Genomic DNA, 27,634 nt, shown 5'->3' with positions numbered 1-27,634 from the left:
TGATTTAATTTTTTTTTCAGATAAGCGAAGAGACGTATATGTTTCAAAAAATATTATTTTTAAAAATAGCAAAATAGCAGACATGGAATGTTAAAAAATATTTTTTTTAAAGCATCAACAAGCGGGGAATTTTTAAAAAAATATTTTTTCAAAGTAGCAACTGACGTGGATTTTTTAATTTTTTTTCGAAGTAGTAACAGATGTGATTTTTTTTTTTAAATATTTTTGCACAAAAAAAGAAACGTAGATTTAAAAAAAAATCCACGAAATTAAAGGAAGAATTTTTTAATAGAAATATTTTTTAAAAAACGTATTTCCACAAAAATAATGAAAGTGTATTTTTTAAAAAATATTTCCCACAAAAATAAAAGACATGGATTTTTATTTAAAAATATTTTTTCACAAAAATAAGAGACGTGATTTTTAAAAAAAAATATTTGTATTAAAAAAAAAATTCTACAAAAATAAAAGACTTGGATTTTTTAAAAAATATTTTTCCACAAAAACAAAAAAATTGGATTCTTTAAAAAAATAATTTCCACAAAAACAAAGGACGTGGATTTTTTAAAAATATATATTTCTCCAAAATAAAAAACCTGGATGTTTTAAAAAACATATTTTTTCTCAAAAATAATGGACGTGGATATTTTAAAAGACGTATTTCCACACAAATAAAAGTCGTGGATTTTTTTTTAAATATTCCTCACAAAAATAAAATACGTAGATTAAAAATAAGTACATATATTTTTCCACAAAATAAAAGACGTGGATATTTAAAAAAAAATCTACAAAAATAAAAGATGTGCATTTTTCAAAGAATATTTTTCCACAAAAATTAAAGACGTGGAAATTTTTTTAAAAATTCTGCAAAAATAAAAGATGTGAATTTTCCAAAGAATATTTTTCCACAAAAATAAAAGACGTGGATATTTTAATAAAATATTTTTCCACAAAAATAAAGGATGTGGATGGATGGATGATACATGAATTTTCTAACCCTCCCCGTGATATTCAATTGATAATAAATTTATTCAATGCAACTTTTGTACTTTTTAATGCTGCTGTAAATATTCATAAGCAATTGATCTCTATCTCCCGCATTTATTACTCAACACCCACAGTAATTGATATGCAAACAGAAAACAAATGTAATTTTTTAAACACCAATTTGTATTTATAAATTCAATTTTGAAAATCAAATGAAATGCCAAATTAATTCCAATTCCCAGCGCATTATTGCTCCGTCGGATTAATGCCTAAATATAAATTTGGTTTATAATATTTTTGGGATTATTTTCCAAAATATCCTATGGATAAATCTTAATCTATGGCAGCATGTCATTGGGCTATCATTGAAATTGCCTTCCCACAATGAAACTATTAATTAAAAAAATTGTTGAAAGATTTTTTTTGGGAAAAAATAAATATAAATGGAAATGAAGTCATTGATGATTGGCAGTCGATTGATAGCGGGAGAGAACTTTGAATATTAAGCGGAAATTATTTTTTTTAATTATTTGAAATTTAAGAAAAATGAATTCCTGGAGTTCAATTGGATTCCTAGCCGTGCTGGTGTGTTATATGAAGGTAAGAAGATCAATTAAAATTTTGTATATAAATAATTAATAAAGGAAATCAAATAATCTCAAAAAGGCCACTTTAAGAGTCAGGTTTGTGTCTTAAGTCTTTTGTTTTTTTTTTTTTCAAATAAATCTATTTATTAAACATTTGTTCTTTAAACTATTTTTGTTAACCTGTTTTAGTTTCATATTTATTATTTTTATAAAAACAAAACAAATTTTTCAAACTCACAAACAAATAATACCAAATAAAACGAAAGACTTAAGACACAAACACATAGGTCTGTGGCAGGTTTTGTAATTTTTTTTTGCTATTTATTTTTTTTGCCATGTTAATATTCTTCCATTGCCCTTTCAGTCCGCAATTTTTAAAAAAAGTATTTCCACAAAAATAAGAGAAGTGGATTTTATGAAAAAATATTTCTCGACAAAAACAAAAGATGTGGACTGCTGAACAAATATTTTTCCACAAAAGTAAAAGACGTGGATTTTTTAAAAAAATATTTTTCCATAAAAATAAATGACGTGGATTTTTTAAAAAAAATATTTTTCCACAAAAGTAAAAGACGTGGATTTTTTAAAAAAAATATTTTCCACAAAACTAAAAGACGTGGATTTTTTAAAAAAATATTTTTCCACAAAAGTAAAAGACGTGGATTTTTTAAAAAAATATTGTTCCACAGAAATAAAAGATGTGGACTGCTGAACAAATATTTTTCCACAAAAGTAAAAGACGTGGATTTTTTAAAAAAATATTTTTCCATAAAAATAAATGACGTGGATTTTTTAAAAAAAATATTTTTCCACAAAAGTAAAAGACGTGGATTTTTTAAAAAAATATTTTTCCACAAAAGTAAAAGACGTGGATTTTTTAAAAAAATATTTTTCCACAAAAGTAAAAGACGTGTATTTTTTAAAAAAATATTTTTCCACAAAAGTAAAAGACGTGGATTTTTAAAAAAAATATTTTTCCACAAAAGTAAAAGACGTGGATTTTTTAAAAAAATATTTTTCCACAAAAGTAAAAGACGTGGATTTTTTAAAAAAATATTTTTCCACAAAAGTAAAAGACGTGGATTTTTTAAAAAAATATTTTTCCACAAAAGTAAAGGACGTGGATTTTTAAAAAAAATATTTTTCCACAAAAGTAAAAGACGTGGATTTTTTAAAAAAAATATTTTTCCACAAAAGTAAAAGACGTGGATTTTTTAAAAAAAATATTTTTCCACAAAAGTAAAAGACGTGGATTTTTTAAAAAAATATTTTTCCACAAAAGTAAAAGACGTGGATTTTTAAAAAAAATATTTTTCCACAAAAGTAAAAAACGTGGATTTTTTAAAAAAATATTTTTCCACAAAAGTAAAAGACGTGGATTTTTTAAAAAATATTTTTCCACAAAAGTAAAAGACGTGGATTTTTAAAAAAAATATTTTTCCACAAAAGTAAAAGACGTGGATTTTTTAAAAAAATATTTTTCCACAAAAGTAAAAGACGTGGATTTTTTAAAAAAAAAAATTTTTTCGCAAAAGTAAAAGACGTTGATTTTTTAAAAAAATATTTTTCCACAAAAGTAAAAGACGTGGATTTTTTAAAAAAATATTTTTCCACAAAAGTAAAAGACGTGGATTTTTTAAAAAAATATTTTTCCACAAAAGTAAAAGACGTGGATTTTTTAAAAAATATTTTTCCACAAAAGTAAAAAACGTGGATTTTTTAAAAAAATATTTTTCCACAAAAGTTAAAGACGTGGATTTTTTAAAAAAATATTTTTCCACAAAAGTAAAAGACGTGGATTTTTTAAAAAAATATTTTTCCACAAAAGTTAAAGACGTGGATTTTTTAAAAAAAATATTTTTCCACAATAGTAAAAGACGTGGATTTTTTAAAAAAATATTTTTCCACAATAGTAAACGACGTGGATTTTTTAAAAAAATATTTTTCCACAAAAGTTAAAGACGTGGATTTTTTAAAAAAATATTTTTCCACAAAAGTTAAAGACGTGGATTTTTTAAAAAAATATTTTTCCACAAAAGTAAAAGACGTGGATTTTTTAAAAAAATATTTTTCTACAAAAACAAAAGTCGTGGATTTTATAAAAAAATACTTCTCCACAGAAATAAAAGATGTGGACTGCTTAACAAATATTTTTCCACAAAAGTAAAAGACGTGGATTTTTTAAAAAAATATTTTTCCACAAAAGTAAAAGACGTGGATTTTTTAAAAAAATATTTTTCCACAAAAGTAAAAGACGTGGATTTTTTAAAAAAATATTTTTCCACAAAAGTAAAAGACGTGGATTTTTAAAAAAATATATTTTTCCACAAAAGTAAAAGACATGAATTTTTTAAAAAAAAATATTTTTCCATAAAAATAAAGGTCGTGGGTTTTTTAAAACTATTTTTTTGTTATTTATTTTTTTTGCCTTGTTAATATTCTTCCATTGCCCTTTCGGTCCGCATTTTTTTTTTTTTTTTAATTTAATTAATTTTTTTGTATTTTTAGGCCGAAGATATTACAAGGGAAAATGTTCTGACCATAGTCGAGGAGTGCAAGGAAGAAGAAGGGGCCACTGATGGTAAGTTGCATAGAATTAATTATTTTATTTTTTAAATATTTTGCAATAAATGCATAGTTTACCAGCAGGCAGATCGTAAGTTCGTAAATGGACCATGTCGGTTCACGTCTTCGTATAGCCCCCATATAATGGTACCTCCCGATATTCGGTATTTTGATGATTTTAGCGACATTATTCACCGGAATTCTTTCAAATTAGGTATTTGAAGTTTGTAATGGATACTACAGCCTATGACAGAAAATTGTCTGTGCAGGTCCACGTGTTCGTATAGCCCCCATACATCAGTACCTCCCTATATTCGGTATTTTGATGATTTTAGCGACATTATTCACCGGAATTATTTCAAATTTGGTATTTGAAGTTCGTAATGGATACTACAGCCTATGACAGAAAATTGTCTGTGCAGGTCCACGTCTTCGTATAGGCCCCATATATCAGTACTTTCCCATATTCGGCATTTTGACGAGTTTAGGTACAATGCCCACCCGAATATTATGGAATTTTGCACATACAACCAAATTAGGCCTGAAAATAAGTATGCAAAATTTGATCGAAATCGGTTCAGATAAAGCTATAGCTCCCATATATATTGTTCATCCGATTTGTAATTTTTAAGTCCTCCGCAGTCGTAATATGCACTCTGCGACAACAATATTTGGGGAAATATATCAAATGCAGCTCAGAAATACCTTTGCTAAATTTTATCGAGATCGCTTCAGATTTGGATATATCTCCCATATATAACTTCGTCCGATTTACATTTTATTGTGCACCAATCGCACTAATATTTACCCAAATAGGATGAAATTTGGTACATACGACCGAATTGGGTCTAGAAGCAAGTATGCCAAATTTGGTGAAGATCGGTTCAGATATAGCTATGGCTCCCACATATATATTGTTCATCCGATTTGTTATATTTGTTACCCACAGCCGTAATATGCACTCCGTAACAACGATATTCAGGTAAATATATGGAATACAGCTCAGGAATAGCCTACGCATCAGGACTGGCCCTAGTGCAAAATTTCAAGACTCCAGCTTCAGCCGTTTCGTTTGGGCGTTGATTTTAAGTCAGTCATCTAATTATTGCCTCTTTTCTTCTCGACAAAGAGAAAACCTATGGTTTTATTGAGTAAAGCATACTTTCAGGCGCTTACTTTTTACTCAGGCATATTGCATTTATTTCAATAGAATTTTTCAACTTTCTTTAAATTTCTTTAATTTTAGAGGACATTGAAACATTTAAGGCCCGTCTTCCGCCGGTCAGCAAGGAGGCCAAATGTATGCGGGCCTGTCTAATGCGTCATTTGGGTGTGGTGAGAAAAATTATGAAATTATTTATATTAAAAGGAAAATAACTGAAATATTTCTTTATCGAATGTTGGCAGTTAGTTGATGGTGACTTGTCCAAAGAAAAGGCCATCAAATTGGCTGAGGTCGTCATTCATGATGAGGATAAAATTCATTTGGCAGCCACCTTGGTTGAGTCGTGTGAGTCTTTGGATTTTCATGAAGATCCGTAAGTGGGATTATATATTTTTTAATTTCCTTTTTTTCAAAAATATTGGATTTTTTAAAAAATATTTTTTCAAATACCTCCTATAAACGTGGATTTTTTAAAAAAATATTTTTCAAGTACCTCTTATAAACGTGGATTTTTTAAAAAATATTTTTTCAAGTACCTCCTATAAACGTGGATTTAAAAAAAAATATTTTTTCAAGCACCTCTTATAAACGTGGATGTTTTAAAAAATAGTTTTTCAAGTACCTATTATAAAAGTGGATTTTTTAAAAATATTTTTTCAAGTACCTCTTATAAACGTGGATTTTTTAAAAAATATTTTTTCAAGTACCTTTTATAAAAGTGGATTTTTTAAAAAAATATTTTTTCAAGTACCTCTTATAAACGTGGATTTTTTAAAAAATATTTCTTGAAGTACCTCTTATAAACGTGGATTTTTTAAGAAATATTTTTTCAAGTACCTCTTATAAACGTGGATTTTTTTAAGAAATATTTTTTCAAGTACCTCTAAGAAATATTTTTTCAAGTACCTCTTATAAACGTGGATTTTTTAAAAAATATTTTTTCAAGTACTTCTTATAAACGTGGATTTTTTTAAAAAATATTTTTCAAGTACTTCTTATAAATGTGGATTTTTTTTAAAAAAATATTTTTCCAAGGACCTCTTATAAACGTGGATTTTTTAAAAATATTTTTTCAAGTACCTCTTATAAACGTGGATTTTTTAAAAAATATTTTTTCAAGCAACTCTTATAAACGTGGATTTTTTAAAAAATATTTTTTCAAGCAACTCTTATAAACGTGGATTTTTTAAAAAATATTTTTTCAACGACCTCGTGGAGTTTCCTTAAGGAATATATTTCCAACGACCTCTTGTAAGTGTTGTTTTTTATCAGGGATATTTTTATAGAATCTACCAAAAACGTGGATTTTTTAAAAAAAAAAATTTAACGTGAATATTATCAAGTATCTCCTATACACCCGGATATATTGAAGGAGCACCTACAAACGTGTTTTTTTTTTTTCAAAGACCCCCAAAAAGTGGATTTTTCAAGGACCTCTTATAAAAGCGTTTTTTTTTTTTTTTTGTTGAAGGGCCTCCTTCAAACATGACATATTCCAATAAAACTGGAATATGCCGAGAGCTTGGTGTCGAGACCTTGAAAGGTAATCTTGAAAAAATTTATTTCAAAATAAAATAAAAAATATGTGTAAAAAGAAAGACCTGAAAATTTTATTTCCAAAAAAAATTTGAATTAATTTTTTTTTTTATTAAAAAATATTCAATGGAATTTTTATTAGTTTTCCCATTTTTTAAGAACGAAATTATATGAATTAAAATATTTAAAATTTTCTTTTCAGCTGTGAAGCTGCTGGCCAGTATATTACTTGCATGAATAAATATGCCCAGGAGCATGGCATTATGGATGATTAAATTCCAATATTTTTTATATTTAAATGAAGTTGTTTTTTTTTTTTCTAAAATAAATATATTCGGTTAATTGGGACATATATTTTCCGTTGTTTATGGGAATGAATCACCTAATAATTCCATTATAAAATACAATAAAATTTTTTAAAAATTGTTTTAATTATTTTACTGGTCTTTCCGTTTTTTCCTGGGTAGAATTTTAGTGAATAATTTAAATAATTACTATTTATTCTCTACAATATTTTTTTTTTTTATTCATAGAAAAATTGTTATAAAATCTAAATTACAAATCTCGTCTCGAAACTCAATTCAAATCTTTGGAAAAAATTACAAAGCTATTGATAGAAAATTGTAATTTAATTCAATATGAGTCTTCAAATAAAAACAAACAGTTGTTAATTTTTCTAGACAAGTTCGGAAGATTGCTTTCACGTCACGTTGTATATCAGATTTTTTTAGTAGCTGCCGTTTTGTTTCGTATTCCGCAACAGATGCTGCTGATGGCAATAATCTGTAGCTGTGTTGAGTATTAATTAATGTGAGAATTTTCTACAGGTACTTTGTATGAATCACACTGCTTTGTGAATTCTAGCCAGACGAGATTTTTCTTAGATTTGCAACCAAAAGTAATTAATTTTTTTACACTCGAGGAAAATTTTCGGTGCATATCTAAACATACATATAAGAGAGTTGCCTAGCAAATTGAGTGGCCGTAAGACACTAAATATTTTTTCATAAAAATATTCCCTAAGACCTACTTCTTTTTCTTCCCCCCCAAAGTACTTCAACTTCAGTAATGGAGTCTTCTACTGCAACTCTTTGGTAGTTGCTTAAATGTTTGCTGATAACTTATTGCGTTAGCACTCAGCTCGTTGAGAAGCTGAGGCCTTTTCCAAAAGCTATTTTAATTAAATTCCTCCTCCGTAGCTTTTACGTTGAGATTTGTTTGAACTCTTACTGTACGTGCTCTCTCCCATCTCAGCAACCATCAATTCGGCATTGAGTTAATGATCTACAAAGATAACGGCATTTATATTCATTCACATCATCCTTCAATTTTTTCTAGCATTACCACCTCCACTAAGTATCTTTATCTTCCTGACAACATAAGCTTCCTTCAGCATCGTTTTATTCCAGCATTCGGAGATGACCATCGTTTTTCGGCTTCATCTCGCTGGCGTATAGTTCATCCTTGACTTCTGTCGAGTTCCGTTTCCACGTGGATAGGACATCTTGCTTTCTTTTCCACTTCGATTCTTCAGTGCTTGAGAGCTAACCTTTCAAGTTTTCATGACAGGATTATTTTTCTTCCCCAAGTAATTCTACTTCGTTAATGGGGTCTTCCACTCCAACTCTTTCATAATTTTTTTTTTTTTTTTTTTTGACTATCCCAGCTACTTGACGGACCTTGTTCAAAGAAGCCAACCTCTCCGAAAGCAGTTTTACTTTCTCCCCCAAGGACTTTAGGTTGAGATTTGTTTGAACTCCTACTGCATGTGCTCTCTCCTTAGCAGCCATAAATTCGAACTTGACTTCATGCACTTGATTTTTTAGGAAACCGCATTTATATTCATTCACATCATCCTTCAATTTTAAGTCGCGGTGAACCGGCATTTTTCTACCTGCACCAACTCCACTAAGCATTTTCATCTTCTGGACAACATGAGCATCCTTCAGTATTTTTTTTTTATTCCAGCAACGCAGATGACCATTATTTTTCGTCTTCATCTCGCTGGCGCATTGTTCATCCTAGATATCTGTTCCACGTCGATAGGACATCTTACTTTCTTTTCCACTTCGATTCTTCAGTGCTTGAGAGCTGTCCTTTCACAACTTCGGATCTTGATTATTTTTCTCCCTCCCAATGTACTTTAACTTCAGTAATGGAGTCTTCTACTAAACTCTTTCAAATTTACTTAAATTTTTGCTGCCAACTTATTGCGTTAGCACTCAGCTCGCTGAGAAGCTGAGGCCTTCTCCAAAAAACAACATTTATATTCATTCACATCATCCTTCAATTTTAAGTATCCTTGAACAGCCATTTTTCTAGCTGCACCACCTCCACTCCACATCTTTATCGTCCTGATAAGAAAAAATTCCTTAGCATGTTTTTATTACAGCGTCGAAAATAGCATCAAATTTTAGAATAAGTTTAGATTTGTTCGAATTGATCACCTTTGACACGAATTATGGCATTGAAACGGCCAATGAAAGCGTCACACGCTGCCCGAATGTTGCTCTGTGGTATTTTGGCCCATTCCCGGCCAAGCGCTTGCTTGAGGTGATCGACCATTTGGTATTTCAAAGGCCAACGAAACCGTGGTATGCTACCCGAATATTGCTCTGCGGTATTTTAGCCCATTCCCGGCGAAGCGCTTGCTTGAGGTGATCGACACTTTGGTATTTTTTAGTGCCAACCTTGCTTTCCAAAATACTCCAGACACAATAGTGCAACGGATTGGTATCCAAAGATTTTGTGGTGGCCAATGTGCGCTGGAAATGAAGCGAGGAACCTCATTTTGTAACCATTCTTAGGTGGCGCGTGCTGAGTCCTGTTGGAATGTTCAAAGTCTGCAGCCAAAATGTTTGCGTGCCCAACACTTTAATACACCCTCCAGAATATTTTCGCAATAATATTAGGCATTTATTCTAATGCCACGGTCGATTAATACGAGCGGAGAGCGACCATCGGCTGTTATGACGGTCCACACCATCACCATGGCCGGCGCTTGAGTTCTGGTGGTCAACCGAAGGTGCACATTTTCACCTGACCTCCTCTTTGGCAAGTAAACACGATCGAACTGCTGGACAATGAATGTTTTCTCACCGGAGATCGGAGAAAAACAAATTCGGCAGTTCACCAACAACTCTTTAGCAACTCTTTAGCTCTTTTGAGTTTATTTTCTTTCTCTTTCTGTTGCGGTGTAAGTTCTTGCACTTTTTGGAATTTCCATGGCTTTACCCCGAGCTCATATTTCAATATTTGCCGAATGGAATATTGCGATATGTTCAGCTCACGAGCCATTTTTCGGCCACTGCGACGCGGGTTTCGATCAAGTCGCTTCTTTACTTTTCGAACCATTTCTGCTTCTTCCGTCCACTTCCTTGACATCGTAGGGCTACGCTACCAGTATGGTACGAGACACAAACGATTTATTCACATTTAAATGCTGGAGTGCTCTAACGATAGCCACTTGTGGTCTTCCAGCCAAACATAAAGAAATCCCAGCATCCCGCTTGAATTCCGTGACGAATAACTTGTTTTCTGGAAAATTCCCAGCAAAACGCTTTTGTAGGCTTCTAAACCATATAATGAGCTGTCACTGGAATAATTTTAACAGCTGTCGGATGAGTGGCTTGGAAGTGATAGCGGTCTGAATTTGGTTGCATTTTTTTCATCTCACCCCATAGTTCAACCTTGACTTCTGTCCTATTCTCCAATGGCAGTTTTACTTCCTTCTCCAAAGACTTTACGTTGGAATTTGTTTAAACTCTTTTTGCATGTGTGTTCTCCGAAGAGGCTATCAATTCGGACCTGAGTTCATAAACTTGATTTTTTCGGTAACGGTGTTTATATTCATTCACATCATCCTTCAATTTTTAGGTCCCTTTGAACCTGGACTTTCAATAACAGCAACCTTTTTTTAAGGTCGACATTGGCATCCATAACAACCTTTAGGTTTTGTGTTCGTTGCTCATAGTTCCGCCATTTCTTAATTTGCTTCCTCTAATAACTGGGTATATTTTTTAGACACTGCGTGATAGCAACAGGAAATTTACGATTGAGAGATAGACAATTCGACATTTTATTCTAATGAATTTTTTCCAACTTAATTTTTTTATCTGCACCAGCAATTATATTTAACAATTAATTACAACACCATTGCATGTGCCCTTCATCAGGCAACAAAAATAAATAACAACCACGCCACACCTCAAAATGTAAATAAAATAATTAGTGTTTTTTTTTTTGCGAATCAAAATTATTTTTTTATTTAATTATTTATTCATTGATACAAAAAGCAAGTAATCACCACATTAAAAAAGTTTCTGCTTTAGGTTGTTAGTTGCCAAAACGGCTGCAATTGACAATAAGCCAAAGGTTAGCAAAGTGGCACTGGGCGCCCAACATGTCGAGGAAGATATGGCGTGATATCTATGTTGATCGTTATGATCATAGCTGCCATAACTACCCTGGCCGCTGGAACCACCATAATTGGTCGAGCCACTATTGCCCCATTCTCCAGGCTGACCGGGTTGTCCTGGCTGGCCGCTATTGCCACCCCAGCCACCTTGGCTTTGGGCTAGAATGAGATTAAAGAGAACACAAAAAAATTATTAAAAAATCAAGAAAAATTAGAGATACAAAATAAAAAGATAGAATCTCTGCAGGAATTTTATCTCCGGAAAATAACCCAATACCGCCAACATTTTTCGCTTATGATTATATGGTTATATCATTTTATAATTCTAGACATTTAATTAATTCAAGACAAATGACGAGATATGGAAAATATTTTGCATTTTTGGGTTATTGCCTTGTAGAGAGCATAACTTTCTCTTTGGTCGGAGTATTCGAATAAAATATATTGGTTTGACAGCTCGGACCTTCCTCAATCCGTAACGAACAATAAATCTACACTTCACCAAAAAAATAGTCTCAAAAATCGACAAGAGTATCTATAGAGTGAGCGTACTTTGTAGTATGACCGATTTCATTTAGCAGGTCCACTCATGGTCCTATATCTCCGGACCTTGAAAAAGTCATGCCGCTAAACTCCAGACTTTGGATAAAGATCATCTAATCTATTACCGTGGTAAATATTATTGATGTAGCTCTTATAATTCCAGAGATATGGCCATATGAAGACATGCGACGAAATATAAGAAATTTTCTACCTTTTTGCGTAGTTTTTGTGTGGGAGACATAACTTCCTCGTTGGTCGGAGTATTTGAATAAAATATATTGATTTGACAGCTCGGAGCTTCCCTAATTCATGACGAACAATAATTCTACATTTCATCAAGAATACATTCCCAAAAAATCGAAAGGAGCATCTATTAAGTGAGCATACTTTGTAGTATTACCAATTTCATTTAGTAGGTTCACTCATGGTCCTATATCTCCGGACCCTGAACAAGTCATGCCACTAAATTCCAGACTTTGGATGAAGATCATCTAATCTCTTAACGTGGTAAATATTATTGATGCAGCTTTTATAATTCCAGAGATATGGTCATATGAAGACATGCGACGAAATATAAGATATTTTCGGTCTTTTTGCGTAATTGTATTATGGTAGCCATAACATCCTCGTTGGTCGAAGTATTCGAATAAAATATATTGGTTTGACAGCTCGGACCTTCCTCAATCCATAACGAACAATACTTCTACACTTCACCAAAAAAATATTCTCAAAAATCGACAAGGGTACCTATTGAGTGAGCGTACTTGGTAGTATCACCAATTTCAATTAGCAGGTTCACTCATTGTCCTATATCTCCGGAACCTGAAGAAGTCACGCTACAAAATTCCAGACTTTGGATGAAGATCATCTAATCTCTTACCGTGGTAAATATTATTGATGTAGCTTTTATAATTCCAGCGATATCGCTATATAAAAACATGTGACGAAATATAAGACATTTTCGATTTTTTTGCGTAATTGTATCATGGGAGCCATAACTTCCACGTTCGTCGGAGTATTCGAATAAATTATATTGGTTTGACAGGTCGGACCTTCCTCAATCCATAACTAACCATACTTCTACACTTCATCAAAAAAATATTCTCAAAAATCTCCAAGAGCATCTATTGAGTGAGCGAACTTTGTAGTATCACAGATTTCAATTAGCAGGTTTACTCATGGTTCTATATCTCCGGACACTGAACAAGTCTCGCTGCCAAATTTCAGATTTTGGATTATGATAAACTAATCTATTAACGTGGTAAATATGATTGATGTAGCTTTTATAATTTCAGAGATATAGCCATATGAAGACATGTGACGAAATACAAGAAATGTTCTACCTTTTTGCGTAATTTACTATGGAGGATATAACTTTCTCGTAAGTCGGGTTTTCTTTACAAAATAGCATTATTTGAAAGGCATAAATCCTTTCTTTCTTATGGCGAACAATATTTCTACATTTCACCAAAAAAAACTTCATCAAGAATAGGTAATTATGTGCTATGAAGTGTCGAATTTACAATATCAAATATTTGAAATAAAAGGCTTACTAAAACGGTCATATTTCCGAACCCTGGTTAAAATTTACTATAATATTTCCAAGGATTATTACAAGAAGCTTCTTCAAAGTCTTCTGTTAAAAATCCTGTTGATAGCTGTTCTAGTTGCGGAGATATGGCCCAATGAAAATAAGTGACGAAATTTGCCAAATAATACCCCTTTTTGTGTAATCGCTTTTCAGGGCCTATGGCCTCCTCGCTACTCAACATATCTGAACAAAATTTCCTTGGTTATGCAGGTAGGAACTTCCTTTTATCTATGTTGTAAAATATTTTAGACTCTGGATAAAAATTCTATTTACAACTGCAAATCGAATCGCATTAAATGACACAAATTAAAAAAAAATACATATTTTAAATTACAGGTCATATCAGACAACGTGAGTATGATTACTGACAGCACTCATACGCACCTTGATAACCATATGAATTTTGACCTGACTGATCTCAAAAGGCGGTGGAGGCCTTCTCAAAGTCCCTACGATTTTTCGTTAATGTAACTCTTAAAATGCCGGAGATATACCTAAATTAAAATATGTTCAGAAATGGGCATAATTTCGGTCCTTTTTATGTAACGACATTCAGGGGGCCATAACTTTAAAAAATTTTCATATAAATTCAGGAAATATTATATTTTTCGAAAGTTAGGATTAGTTCCTTTTCAAAAATGTAAAAAAATTGCAATATTTCGTTTAAAAACTTCTTTTGAAATACAAAAAAGATTTTGAAATAATATGAATTCGGTTTATAAAACATCATGCGTATGATTGGTGACAACACTCATACGTACCCTTATAACCACATGAATCTCTAATTGACTAGTCATGAAAACCGAAGGAGGCCTTCTAAAAATTCTGAAGTTCAAATAGTTAATGTTACACTTAAAAATCCAGCCATTGATCCAAATGAAAGCAAGTACCGAAATGTATCCAATTTTTTGGTATTTTTAGGTAACGACTTTGTAGAGGCCATACCTTCAGAAAATGTCCATGAATACTACAGAATTTTCTTATTTTGCAAAATACGGACTATTTTCTTTTCAAATTATAGAAAATAATGTTCTATTTCGATTGAAACTTCTCTTCGAATTAAGAAATTAAAAAAAACATTTCTTAAATAATATGAATTAGTCTTGAAGACCACATGCGTATAATCATTGACAACACTCATACGCAGGACTATACCCATATGAGTTTCTAATTACCTGATCTCTAAAGACGAAGGTCTCCTCGTGATACTGTTGTTAATTGCGTTAATGTAGCTCGTAAAATGTCAGAAATGCCTGGATAAAAACAAGTACCGAAATGTGCATAATTTTTGCTTTTTTTAAGTAACGGCCTTCTAGGGGCCACAACATTAAAAAATATTTATGTAAATTAATGAATTGTTTTATTTTTGAAGAGTATGGGCTATTCACTTTTCAAAAATGTATCGCATTGCTATATTTCGATTAAAAGCTCCTTTTGAAATAAAAATATATGAATTGGTTTTTAAGACAACAAGCGTATGATTATTAACAACACTTATACGCTCCCTGATAACAATAGAAAATTCTAATTATATAATCTGGAAAGGCAAAAGAGGCCTTCTCATTATGCTGAAGTTCAAATAGTTAATGTTAGACTTAAAAATCCAGGCATTCGTCTAAATGAAAGCAAATACGAAAAATGAACCAATTTCTTGGTATTTTTTGGTAACGACTTTGTAGAGTTCATAACTTCAGAAAATGTTTATGAATACTACTGAATTATCTTATCTTTGCAAAGTACGGACCATTTTCTTTCCCATTATGTAAAATAATGCTATATTTCAATTGAAAACTCCTTTTAGAATTTAAAAATTAAAAACACTTTTTTTAAAAAAATGTGAATTAGCCTTGAAAACCACATGCGTATGATTGTTGACAATATTCATACGCAGACCGATACCCATATGAATTTTGAATTGACAGCATTTTAAAGTACCCACTATGGATATTTCATGCCTACAACTTAGTCGATAAAGAGGGTGTTCAAAATACTTTGTACATACTTTTGAGTGCGGTTGAAAATCTAGCACACAATAATGTGTGAGATAATAAAGGTTATGACCCACAAGCACAGATATCGATGCGCTCAGTAAATGTACTAGACCACTTGAATGAAATGTCAAGCAGCCCTGCAATGTTCTCCATTCAATAATAGAATTGATAAGAATAATTGTGTGGCTGCGATTAGGTTAAGTTAGATTAGTTTTTGTAGCACTTAAGAAACATAAAAACTAGAATTGAATCTACAACAAGCGGAGCGGTTGTATTCCTTTCTCATCACCGAATAGAGAATGGAGTTGACAATCGAAGAGGGAGATTGGATTTTATTCTTATTTTACATTGGTCCTTCGAGCCGTATCAAGAATTGAAACTACATCCAAAGAGTAAGGTTGTTCTTTCCTTATTCATTTTCTATATTCATCCTCCGAGCAGGATCCGAATATAGAATAGAGTTGACAATCGATGAGGGAGATTGGATTCTTATATCACTAACATTGGTCCTTCGAGCCGCATCGAGAATTGAATAAGGTTGTTCTTTACTTTCTTATCACCGAATAGAGAATAGAGTTGACAATCGAAGAGGGAGATTGGACTGTATTCCCAGTTATATTGATCTTTCATGCCAGAAATAGCACCCTAACGAAGCGGGCGTGTTTTTTTTTTCACTTTACATTGCTCAAGTCGAGCCGAAAATGGAATAGAGTTGACTATCGAAGAGGGAGATTGGACACTATTCTCATTTATTAAAAACATTGATCCTCCGAGCAGCGTCCACAATAGAATTGACATTCGAAGAGGGAGATTGGATTCTATTTTCACTTATATTTGGTACTTCGAGCTAAATACAAAGAATTGAATCAAAAGCCAAACCATTCGGTTAGTTTTCTTTTCTCATTTTCTACATTGATCCTCCGAGCAGGATCCGAATAGAGTATAGAGTTGAAAATCGAAGAGGGAAATTGGATTCGATTCTCGTTAACAGAGGGATAGAATTAAATTTTATTTTTATTTATTTTTTCTTTTTGAAAGATTCCTCATATTTTAAGTGGGCTATGAGCAAAGACTTAATGGTATAATAAAATATGTTCTACGAAGATCCCACAATTAGTATTTATTTATTTAATAATATATTTATTATTCATTTTTATTTTTTATTTATTTTATTTTTTATTTTATTATTTAATTGTTTATTTTATATTGTTTTTTTATTAGTTTATTTAATTATTAAGGGCTCCGTTTATTTCTTTATTTATGTATATATTTATTATTTTTATTTATTTATTATTTTTTTCTTGATCTTTTTTATATATATTTATATTTTTTCTATTCTTATTCTGCAATTTTTTATTATTTTTTAATTTTTTTTTTCATTATTTTGATGGATTCTTTTTGATTTTTTTTTCAATCTCACACTATTTTTATTTTATATTTAATATTTTTTTTTAAAAAATTTGTATATTTTTCTATTTACAAATAATTCACAATTTACCCAAACTCATGAAAACCAAGCCCAATATTACACCCGATCCGAATAAAAATTTCAAACTTGATGCCATGTTGATCTATTCACACTTCTTGCCGTACTAACACCCACTGCTGCAAATATCAATGTAAAAAGCTTGGCTCAATGCAGTGTCCAGTTGAGATATTAATGCGGATGCAAGCAAAAAGAAGTTAACTCATTTTTCCAAAAAAAAAAAAAAAAAATTAAATAAATAAATAAATAAAAAAGGATAATAATAATAATAATAATAATAATAATAATAATAATAATAATAATAATAATAATAATAATAATAATAATAATAATAATAATAATAATAATAATAATAATAATAATAATAATAATAATAATAATAATAATAATAATAATAATAATAAAGAAATGAAAAAATAAATAAGTAAAAAAATAAAATATTTAATTCGATGCCACGAATCCAATGATTTATTTTTGGATGTCTTTGAAAATAATTGATTTCCAATCTAATTAAAAACAAAATAAATTTTAAAAAACAAACTTGTTGAGTTAGGCCACTTTTCTCCTCAAGGCATTCAAATTGTGATCACTCTACAAATTAAGTGCTGACTTTGGTGTTTGATTCTGCTTCCTTTGTAAACAATATAAAATAATTATTTTTTAAATTTTTCTTTTATTGAATTAAGCCGCTTCCACTCTCAAGGCATCTAAATTATAGGCTAACTACAAAACTGAATAATAATAATTTTTTTGTTGTTGTTATAAATCGTTGTTTGCCAAAGCTTCTTGAATATTACACTTGCAAATTCTTGGCTAATTAGCAAAGCATGATTTTCACTTTTTTTTATTTTTTTGATGCCTTTAAATGACTGCCAACTATAATATGCCATACATCCATTAGTTGGCTATAATTTAAAAAAAGTAATAATAATGATGTCACTTTAATACGCCTTAAAATAATGGAGAAATATGGGCTGTGGCAAAATGAATTTTAAAGGAATGTCCATTCGTTGGGAGATTTGATTTGAGATATAATATTATTATACCTTCCATGATAATATAATAAATAATATTGTTATTCCGATTGTAGCTCCGAGATCCCTAAAAGTATCAATAACAAAAAAAAATATTTTTTCAAGATCTAGTAAGAAACGTGGACTTTTTGAAAATATTTTTCAAGGACCAAAAGAAGGCGTGGAAATTTTAAAAATATTTTTTCAAAGTACATAAGCTATTATTATTATTTTTTTAAATATTTTTTAAACACCACCATTTTTAAAAAATATATTTTTTCAAGCATTCAGAATAAACGTGGATTTTTTAAAAATATTTTTTCAAGGCCGAACAATAAACGTGGATTTTTTAAAAATATTATTTCAAGGCCGAACAATAAACGTGGATTTTTTAAACAATTTTTTAAGACCGAACAATAAACGTGGATTTTTTTAAAAAAATTTTTTAAGACCGAACAATAATTTAATTTAATTTTTTAAAAATATTTTTTAAGGCCAAACAATAAACGTGGATTTTGTAAAAATATTTTTTCAAGTTACAGCAAAAAACGTGGATTTTTTAAAAATATTTTTTAAGTAACAGCAATCAACGTGGATTTTTTAAAAATATTTTTTCAAACACCAGCCATAAATGTGGATTTTTTAAAAATATTTTTTCAAATAACAGCAATAAAGGTGGATTTTTTAAATAACAGCAATAAACATGGATTTTTTAAAATTATGTTTTCAAGTCCGAGCAATAAACGTGGATTTTTTAAAAATATTTTTTCAAATAACAGCAATAAAGGTGGATTTTTTAAAAATATTTTTTTAAATAACAGCAATAAACATGGATTTTTTAAAATTATTTTTTCAAGTCCGAGCAATAAACGTGGATTTTTTAAAATTATTTTTTCAAGTCCGAGCAATAAACGTGGATTTTTTTTAAATATTTTTTAAAGGTCGAGCAATAAACGTGGATTTTTTAAAATTATTTTTTCAAGTCCGACCAATAAACATGGATTTTTTTTTAAATATTTTTTAAAGGTCGAGCAATAAACGTGGATTTTTTAAAATATTTTTTTAAGTAACAACAATAAACGTCGATTTTTTAAAAATATTTTTTTAAGTAACAACAATAAACGTGGATTTTTTAAAAATATTTTTTTAAGTAAGAGCAACAAACGTGGATTTTATAAAAATATTTTTTTCAAGAAACGTTGATTTTTTTTAAATATTTTTTCAAGAAACGTTGATTTTTTTAAAATAATTTTTTCAAGAAACGTTGATTTTTTTATAATATTTTTTTAAGTAAGAGCAACAAATGTGGATTTTATAAAAATATTTTTTTCAAGAAACGTTGATTTTTTTAAAATATTTTTTCAAGAAACGTTGATTTTTTTAAAATATTTTTTCAAGAAACGTTGATTTTTTTTAAATATTTTTTCAAATAACTGCAACAGGCCGAACAATAAACGTGGATTTTTTAAAAATATTATTTAAAGGCCGAACAATAAACGTGGATTTTTTAAAATAATTTTTTTAAAGGCCGAACAATAAACGAGGATTTTTTAAAAATATTTTTTTCAAGAAACGTTGATTTTTTTAAAATATTGTTTTCAGGGCCGAGCAGTAAACCTGAATTTTTTAAAAATATTTTTTCAAACACCAACAAGAAACGTGGATTCTTTTAAAATATTTTTTTCAAGAAACGTGGATTTTTTTTAAATATTTTTTTCAGGGCCGAGCAGTAAACCTGGTTTTTTAAAAATATTTTTTCAAGCATTTGGAATAAACGTGGATTTTTTAAAATTATTTTTTCAAGGCCGAACAAGAAACGTGGATTTTTTAAAAATAGTTTTTCAAGGCCGAACAATAAAGATATTTTTTCAAGCATTTGGAATAAACGTGGATTTTTAAAAATATTGATTTCTTAAGGATATTTTTTCAAGCATTTGGAATGAACGTGGATTTTTTAAAAATATTGATTTTTTAAAAATATTTTTTCAAGCATTTGGAATAAACGTGGATTTTTTTAAAATATTTTTTTTTCAGGGCCGAAAATTTTTAAAAACATTTTTTTAAGGCCGAACAACAAACGTGGATTTTTTAAAATATTTTTTTTTCAGGGCCGAAAATTTTTAAAAACATTTTTTTAAGGCCGAACAACAAACGTGGATTTTTTAAAATATTTTTTTCAGGGCCGAGCAGTAAACCTGAATTTTTTAAAAATATGGATTTTATAAAAATATTTTTAGAGGCCATAAAATAGAATATTTACAAAAATATTTTTAGAGGCTGTGAAATATACGTGGATTTTAATAAAAAATATTTTTAGGGACTATGAAATAGATGTGGATTTTTATAAAAATATTTTAGAGGCTATAAAAGACACCTGGATTTTTGTAAAAATATTTAGGAGTATAAAATAGACATGGATTAAAAAAAAATAGAGGCTATGAAATATACGTGGATTTTCATAAATATATTTTTGAAAGCTATGAAATATATGTGGATTTTTATAAAAAAATATTTTTTAAGCTATGAAATGGACGTGAATTTTTATAAAAATATTTTTTCAAGCAGCAGCAATAAACGTGATTCTTATAAAAATATTTTAAGAGGCTATGAATTTGACGTGGATTTTTATAAATATATTTTTAGATACAAATGTGGATATTTATACAAATATTTTTTAGAGGCTATGAAATAGACTTGGATTTTTATACAAATATTTTTAGGAGCTTTAAAACGAATGTGGACTTAAAAAACAATATTTGTAGAGGTTATGAAATAGGCGTGGATATTTATAAAAATATTTTTAGAGGCTATGAAATATATGTGAATTTTATAAAAACCTTTTTAGAGACTATGAAATAGATGTGGATTTTAATAAAAAATATTTATAGGGGCTATTAAATTGACGTGGATTTTTCGAAAAATATTTTTAGAGGCTATAAAATAGAGGTGGATTTTTATAAAAATATTTTTGGAGGATATGAAATAGATGTGGATTTTTACTAAATTATTTTTAGATGCCATGAAATAGACGTGGATTTTTTTAAAAATATTTTTACAGGCAATGAAATAGACGTGGATTTTAATAAAAATATTTTTAGAGGCTATGAAATAGACGTGGATTTTTATAAAAATATTTTTAGAGGCAATGAAATAGACGTAAATTTTGTTTAAAATATTTTTGAGATTGTAAGATAGACGTGAGTTTTGTTTAAATATTTTTAGAAGCTTTGAAATAGATGTGGATCTTTATAAAAAATATTTTAAGAGGCCATGAAATAGACGTGGATTTTTATAAAAAATATTTTTAGAGACTATAAAACAAACATGGATTTTTATAAAAATATTTTTAGAGGCTATGAAATAGACGTGGACTTTTATAAAAATATTTTTAGAGACAATGAAATAGACGTGGATTTTTATAAAAATATTTTTAGAGGCAACGAAAAGACGCGGATTTTTATAAAAATATTTTTAGAGGCAATGAAATAGACGTAAATTTTGTTTAAAATATTTTTGAGATTGTAAGATAGACGTGAGTTTTGTTTAAATATTTTTAGAAGCTTTGAAATAGATGTGGATCTTTATAAAAAATATTTTAAGGGGCCATGAAATAGACGTGGATTTTTATAAAAAATATTTTTAGAGACTATAAAACAAACATGGTTTTTTATAAAAAATATTTCTAGAGGCTATGAAAAAGACGTGGATTTATATAAAAAATATTTCTAGAGGCTATGAAAAAGACGTGGATTTTTATAAAAAATATTTCTAGAGGCTATGAAAAAGACGTGGACTTTTATAAAAATATTTTTAGATGCCATGAAATAGATGTGAATTTTTATAAAAAAATATTTTTAAAGGCTATGAAACAAATGTAGATTAAAAAAAATATTTTTGAGACTAACATTCATATTATCTCCGTTCAACTATGATGGGTGTTGGCAACAGTTGTTAAAACATTTAGTTCTATTATTTTTGAAAGACGTTCCAATTCATTGCATACTTTTAGGCATTACGAAACCAATGCAAAAAACACTTTATCTATATTCCTATAGATGTCGGTATAAACTACAATTTATTGGACCTTATGTTAATATCTTCAAAATAAAATATTGATTTATATTAAGATAAACAATATTTTGACCTTTCGGAAGAATTGTAGACTGTTCAAATATAGTTGCGTCACACAGAAAAAAACTGACTTTGAATCTTATCTTTGAAACTCATTTATCTTAAATTGGTGCTTGTGTCCTAAGTCTTTTGTTTTCGGTTGTGTTGTATACGAGGGTAGAAAAGTAATAATGCATTCATGAATGAACTGATGTTTTCCAACGGAAACACAATTCATTCGGACACTTTAAGGGAAAATATTTCAATTATCAGAGAATTGAATGACAACGGATGTATTTTTTCACCCAGTTTTCCCATGAACTTCCCAAAACAATTTTGAATTTGCAATTTAAATCGAAGCATGGGAAAATTTTCTAAGTTACAATAAAATTCTACATTAACAAGATGTTAGATGCTTTGGAAATTTTACTATTAGTTTTCAGTCGTCTGAGAAGCTTGGGTAGCAGTTATACTCGCTGAAAATTTTATTGAAAATATGGACAAATTTATATTTATTGTTATAATGCTATGCATTAAGGAGACCCTGCAAGTATGTGAAAATAAATTAAAACAAAAATCACGTTAATAGCTGGGGCTTAAATTTTTTTTTTTTTAAAAATTGATATGTATTGCTGGTGCTTGAAAAAATATTTAAAAAAATCGCGTTTATTGCTGGAGCCGAAAAAATAATTAAAAAAAAAAAAATCACGGTAATTGCTGGAGCTGGAGAAAATATTTTAAATAAAATCCACGTTAACTGCTGGTGTTTGGAAAAATATTTTAAAAAATCTAGGTTTAAAGCTGGTGCTTGAAAAAATATTTTTAAAAAATTGACACGTATTGCTGGTGCTTGAAAAAATATTATAAAAAATATACGTTTATAGCTGGTACATGAAAAAATATTTTTAAAATTTCGTTTATTGATGATGCTTGAAAAAATATCTTTAAAAGTTCCATGTCAATAATCGCGCTTCAAAGTATTTTTAAAAATTCCACGTCTGCTTCGACACTAAAAAAATATATTTTAGATTATCCTAGTTTGCTTTTTGCCTCTAAGACATTTTTATAAAAATTCTGTCTATTTCCGGAGCTTAAATTTTTAAAAATCCACATATGCTTTTGGACTTTAAATTTTTTTATAAAATTCTATGTTTTCTGTATTTTTCTTTCAAGCACCATCAATGAACGTGGTTTTTTTTTAAATATTTCGAGTAGCAGCAATAAATTTTGGATGGGTTTTTTAAAAATATTTTTTCAAGCACCAGAAATAAACGTGGATTTTTTAAATATTTTTTGTGGATAGATAAAAACTTGGATTGATTTGTTTTTATTATAAGAGACGTAGATTTTGTAGAAAATATTTTAGTGGCTAAGAAGCAGACCTAATTTTTGAAAAAACATTTTTTGAAACTATTTTTTGAACTTAAAAAGCCTTGAGATTTTTTTAGTTTAAGGTTTTGTAGAAAATCTATTTTTAAGGCCCATAAGGAATTTTGATTTTTTTTAAATGTATTTTCTTTGATTTTTAGGTTTTTGAGGTAAATAAGCCGACGTGATTTTTTAAGGCTTTGTAGAGAGTTTAAATTTTGTAAAATAATATATTTAAGATCCCTTTAGAAATTTTAATTTTTTAAAATTGTTTTCTAGGCTTCTATTTTTTTACAAAATATTTTTGAAGAAATAAATTTTTTAGAAAATAGTTTTTGAATGGATTTTTATTTATTTATTTATGTTTTCTTTTTTTGGCTTCTTAACTGTCGAGTTTTTTAATTATTTGAGGGTCTTTAAAAAAAATTTTTTTTATAGGTCCCCATTATTTTTTTAATTTTTTGAGGCTATGAGCTAACGCGTTTTTTTATTTTTTTTCTGAGTTAAGAAGCCTACGTATCTATTTTTACGTTTTTGAGGCCTTGTAGAAAGTTAAAATTTTCTAAAATTATATTTTTAAGGCCCCTTTGGAAACTTAGATTTTATAAAAATATTTTTTTCTACACCCCTAATTTTTTAGAAAATATTTTTCAGGCTGAAAAGCAGACCCATTTTTTTGTAGAAAATATTTTTTAAGGCCAAGGATTGATGGGGATTTTTTATTTTATTTTTTTTTTGTTTTTTTTTTTTTTTTTTTGAGGTTAAGAATCCGAGTTAATTGTTTTAATTTTTTTAAGGCCTTTTAGAAAGTTTAAATTTTGTAAATTTATATTTTTGAGAGCCAATGGAAAATTCAGCATTTAAAAAAAATATTTTTTAGTCCCATATTTTTTTGGAAAATTTTTTTGAGGCTAAAAAGCAGACATATTTTTTGTAGAAAATATTTTTTAAAGCTAAAGATTGACGGGGAATTTTTTTAGGTTAAAAATCTGACGTTTTTTTTTAATTTTTTAAGGACTTGTAGAAAGCTTAAATTTTATAAAAATATATTTTTGAGGCCACATGGAATTATTTTGTAATTTTTAAAATTATTTAAATTATTATATTAATTATTATATTAATTATACAAAAATTTATTAAGGGCTGGCGTGGATAATTTATTATTTATTTATTTCTTATTTATTAATTTTTTTTTAACTTAAGAAGCTAATTTGATTTCTTCCAAATTTATTTTTAAGGCTTTGTAATAAGTTTAAATTTTATAAATTATATTTTTAGATCCCAAAGTGGATTTTTTATTTTATTTATTTTTGAGCTTAGGAAGTCGCCGTAATTTTTTAATTTTTTAAGGCCTTTTAGAAAGTTTAAATTTTGTAAATTTATATTTTTGAGAGCTCATGGAAAATTCAGCATTTAAAAAAAATATTTTTTAGTCCCCTATTTTTTTAGAAAATATTTTTGAGGCTAAAAAGCAGACATATTTTTTGTAGAAAATATTTTTTAAAGCTAAAGATTGACGGGGAATTTTATTTTTTTTTTTTGAGTTTAGGAACTTGCCGTGATTCTTTTTTTAAATTTTTAAGGCCTTGTAGAAAGTTTAAATTTTGTAAATTTATATTTTTGAGTCCCCATGGAATTATTCTGCTTTTTTAAAAAATATTTTTTAGTCCACTAATTTTTTATTTAGAAAATATTTTTGAGGCTAAAAACTGACGTGGATAATTTACTTTTATAAATTTATTTTTATTTTTATTATTATTATTTTTTTTTTTTTTTGAATTTTATTTATTTTTTTATTTATTTTGAAGGCTTTGAAATTAGTTTAAATTTTTTAAATTATATATTTAAATGCCAAAGTGCATTTTTATTTTTTTATTCTTTTTTTGAGCTTAAGAAGTCGCCGTATTTTTTTTTAATTTTTAAGGCCTTGTGAAAGTTTAAATTTTGTAAAATTATATTCTTAAAGCCTCATAGGAAATTTTGATTTTTTTGTTAAATATTTTTTCTAGACCACTACTTTTTTTATTGAAAATATTTTTGGAGATTAAGAAGCAGACCTAATTTTTTTAGAAAATAATTTTAGAGACAAATTTTTATTATTATTATTTTTCTGAGGTTAAGAAGTCGAAAAGAAGTCAAAAAAATCCTCTAGACCCAAAAAAAAAATTTAAAACATTTTTTTTTCAAAATCCATTAGAAACCGTGGATTTTTTATATTACATTTTTCTTATAGTCCATGATGTTAGGTTTAAAATTTCTTTGCAATATTTTTTTCTTTTTTAGCAAACTGACTCCTCAAATGCCCTGCTTGAAATGGCAAAAATGTCTGTGGAAGATTGCTATGAGGACGATGCCAAGACTAAGAAAATCGAAATAACCGATGGTAGGTAAAGGGATTATCATTACGCAAAAGGGGAAATATGCTCGAGCAAAAAATGCGGAAAATATAAAACCAGGATAATATGAAAAATAATTCCAATTCCTCCTTTTGCTAACGTCAATATGAATCGTGTTTTCTGTTCATTTTTTTTTCTTTCAATAAAATTATCGAAATATATATTTTTCTCATATTTTCCCTTAGATGGCTTCCAGGACATTGTGAAAGGCTCGCGAGATGCGGTGCGTAATGCCAAGTGTATACGTTATTGTATTATGAAGAAACATGAGCTGGTGAGAGTGATTTTCTATTATTCAAAAAAAAAAAAAAAATAAATAAAACAAATAAATAAAAATAATAAATAAATAAATAATCTTAAACCTATGATCTTTCACTTGACAAACCAAAACTCAAAATTTTTATAAAAAAAAAAAAAAAAAAAATTATAAAAATTTGTCTTTCTAGTTCTCCGATGACAATTCCCTGGATGAGACAGCTGTCATACCCTTTTTCACCTATCTTTTCAATAATGCCATTGAAATTCAACATCTCAAAGGAATTATTGCCAGCTGCAATGAGGCCATTACTGGCGAGGCCGATCGCTGTGAACGTTCCCACAAGGCAACCATGTGTATTTTGGAGAAATTCAATGCAGCCGGGTTGAAAAATATTTAGAAAATCAAAAACGAAAAAAAGAGTAAAAAGCTACTCTCAATAAAAAAAAAAAATAAAAAATAAATTAGAGTTCTATATTAAATCGACAAAAAATCCTTGACTTTGTTATTTCACTCATTAGGACCATGTGGCGTATACAATTCGTCAACACTCATACGCAATACTGTCTATTTAACTTTAAACTTGGAGAAATTTGAGTGGGAGGTAGATTTTTTATTGAAAATATATATTTGAATTCGAAAATTTCGTTATTGCCATGAAAAGGGGAAAAGGGTGCGGTGCAAAAAAAAACCGAAAATCGAGAGGTACCTTTATATGGGGACTATATCAATTTGTAGACCTGTAGCGAATATTTTTTACGAGAATAGGACTGGCCTGCTGAAACCCCCAATTATCAAGGTTCAGCTAATTTGGTTGGAAATTGCGGCAAAAACCTTCAAAATCCCGAAAATCGGGAGGTACCGTTATATGGGGGCTACAACAATTAGTGGACCCGCAGAGAGTATTTTTCGCAGAGAGACAACAGACCTACCGAGAACCTCAGTTGTCAAGTTCCGGCTAATTTGGTTGGAAATTGTGGCAGAATGCTTCAAAACACCGAAAATCGCGAGGTACCCTTACATGGGGGCTATACCAATTAATGGACCTGTGGCAAATATTTTTTGCAGGAAGAGAACTGACCTACTGAGAACTCCAATTGTCAAGTTTCAGCTAATTTGGTGACAGTATCCTTCAAAATTCCGAAAATCGGGAGTTAGCATTATATGGGGATCACAGTAATTAGTGGGCCTGTGACGAATATTTTTTGCAAGAAGAGATCTGACCTACTGAGAACCCCAATTGTCTTGTTTCAGCTAATTTGGTGGAAAATTGTGGCAGAAACCTTCAAAATATCGAAAATCGGGATGTACCGTCATATGGGGGCTACACCAATTTGTGGACCTGTAGAGAGTATTTTTCGCAGTGAGAAAACTGACCTACCGAGAACCTCAGTTGTCAAGTTTCTGGTTATTTGGTTGGAAATTGTGGCAGAAATCTTTAAAATACCGTAAATGGAGAGGTACCCTTATATTGGGGATATACCAATTAGTGGACCTGTAGCAAATATTTTTTGCAAGAAGAGATCTGACCTACTGAGAACCCCAATTGCCAAGTTTCATCTAATTTGGCGACAGTATGCTTCAAAATTCCGAAAATCGGGAGTTAGCATTATGTGGGGATCA

General features: G+C 28.9%; 3 protein-coding genes across 3 annotated transcripts; 2 read left to right on the top strand and 1 right to left on the bottom strand.

Moving 5' to 3' along the window:
• The first annotated feature begins 1,484 nt into the window (after positions 1–1,484).
• LOC131802736 (general odorant-binding protein 19d-like) lies at positions 1,485–7,193 on the top strand. The gene is made up of 5 exons (XM_059123182.1): positions 1,485–1,587; positions 4,083–4,155; positions 5,386–5,474; positions 5,547–5,677; positions 7,043–7,193. The coding sequence occupies exons 1-5, from the start codon at positions 1,534–1,536 to the stop codon at positions 7,113–7,115; spliced, it is 420 nt and encodes a 139-aa protein (XP_058979165.1). The 5' UTR covers positions 1,485–1,533; the 3' UTR covers positions 7,116–7,193.
• Positions 7,194–11,117: 3,924 nt separating this feature from the next.
• On the bottom strand, positions 11,118–17,021 carry LOC101894058 (uncharacterized). Its single transcript, XM_059123187.1, has 2 exons — positions 16,881–17,021; positions 11,118–11,416 (listed from the first exon to the last, which is right to left on the bottom strand). The coding sequence occupies exons 1-2, from the start codon at positions 16,945–16,947 to the stop codon at positions 11,151–11,153; spliced, it is 333 nt and encodes a 110-aa protein (XP_058979170.1). The 5' UTR covers positions 16,948–17,021; the 3' UTR covers positions 11,118–11,150.
• A 5,385-nt stretch (positions 17,022–22,406) lies between these two features.
• On the top strand, positions 22,407–26,446 carry LOC101894232 (general odorant-binding protein 19d). Its single transcript, XM_059123169.1, has 4 exons — positions 22,407–22,541; positions 25,643–25,742; positions 25,941–26,029; positions 26,202–26,446. The coding sequence occupies exons 1-4, from the start codon at positions 22,488–22,490 to the stop codon at positions 26,409–26,411; spliced, it is 453 nt and encodes a 150-aa protein (XP_058979152.1). The 5' UTR covers positions 22,407–22,487; the 3' UTR covers positions 26,412–26,446.
• Positions 26,447–27,634: the final 1,188 nt, after the last annotated feature.

This window comes from Musca domestica, unplaced genomic scaffold (assembly GCF_030504385.1).
Source record: "Musca domestica strain aabys unplaced genomic scaffold, Musca_domestica.polishedcontigs.V.1.1 236, whole genome shotgun sequence".
NCBI classification, from domain to species: domain Eukaryota; kingdom Metazoa; phylum Arthropoda; class Insecta; order Diptera; family Muscidae; genus Musca; species Musca domestica.
The sequence above is the reverse complement of the archived record's forward strand: the minus strand, read 5'-3'. Positions and strand labels throughout refer to the sequence as shown.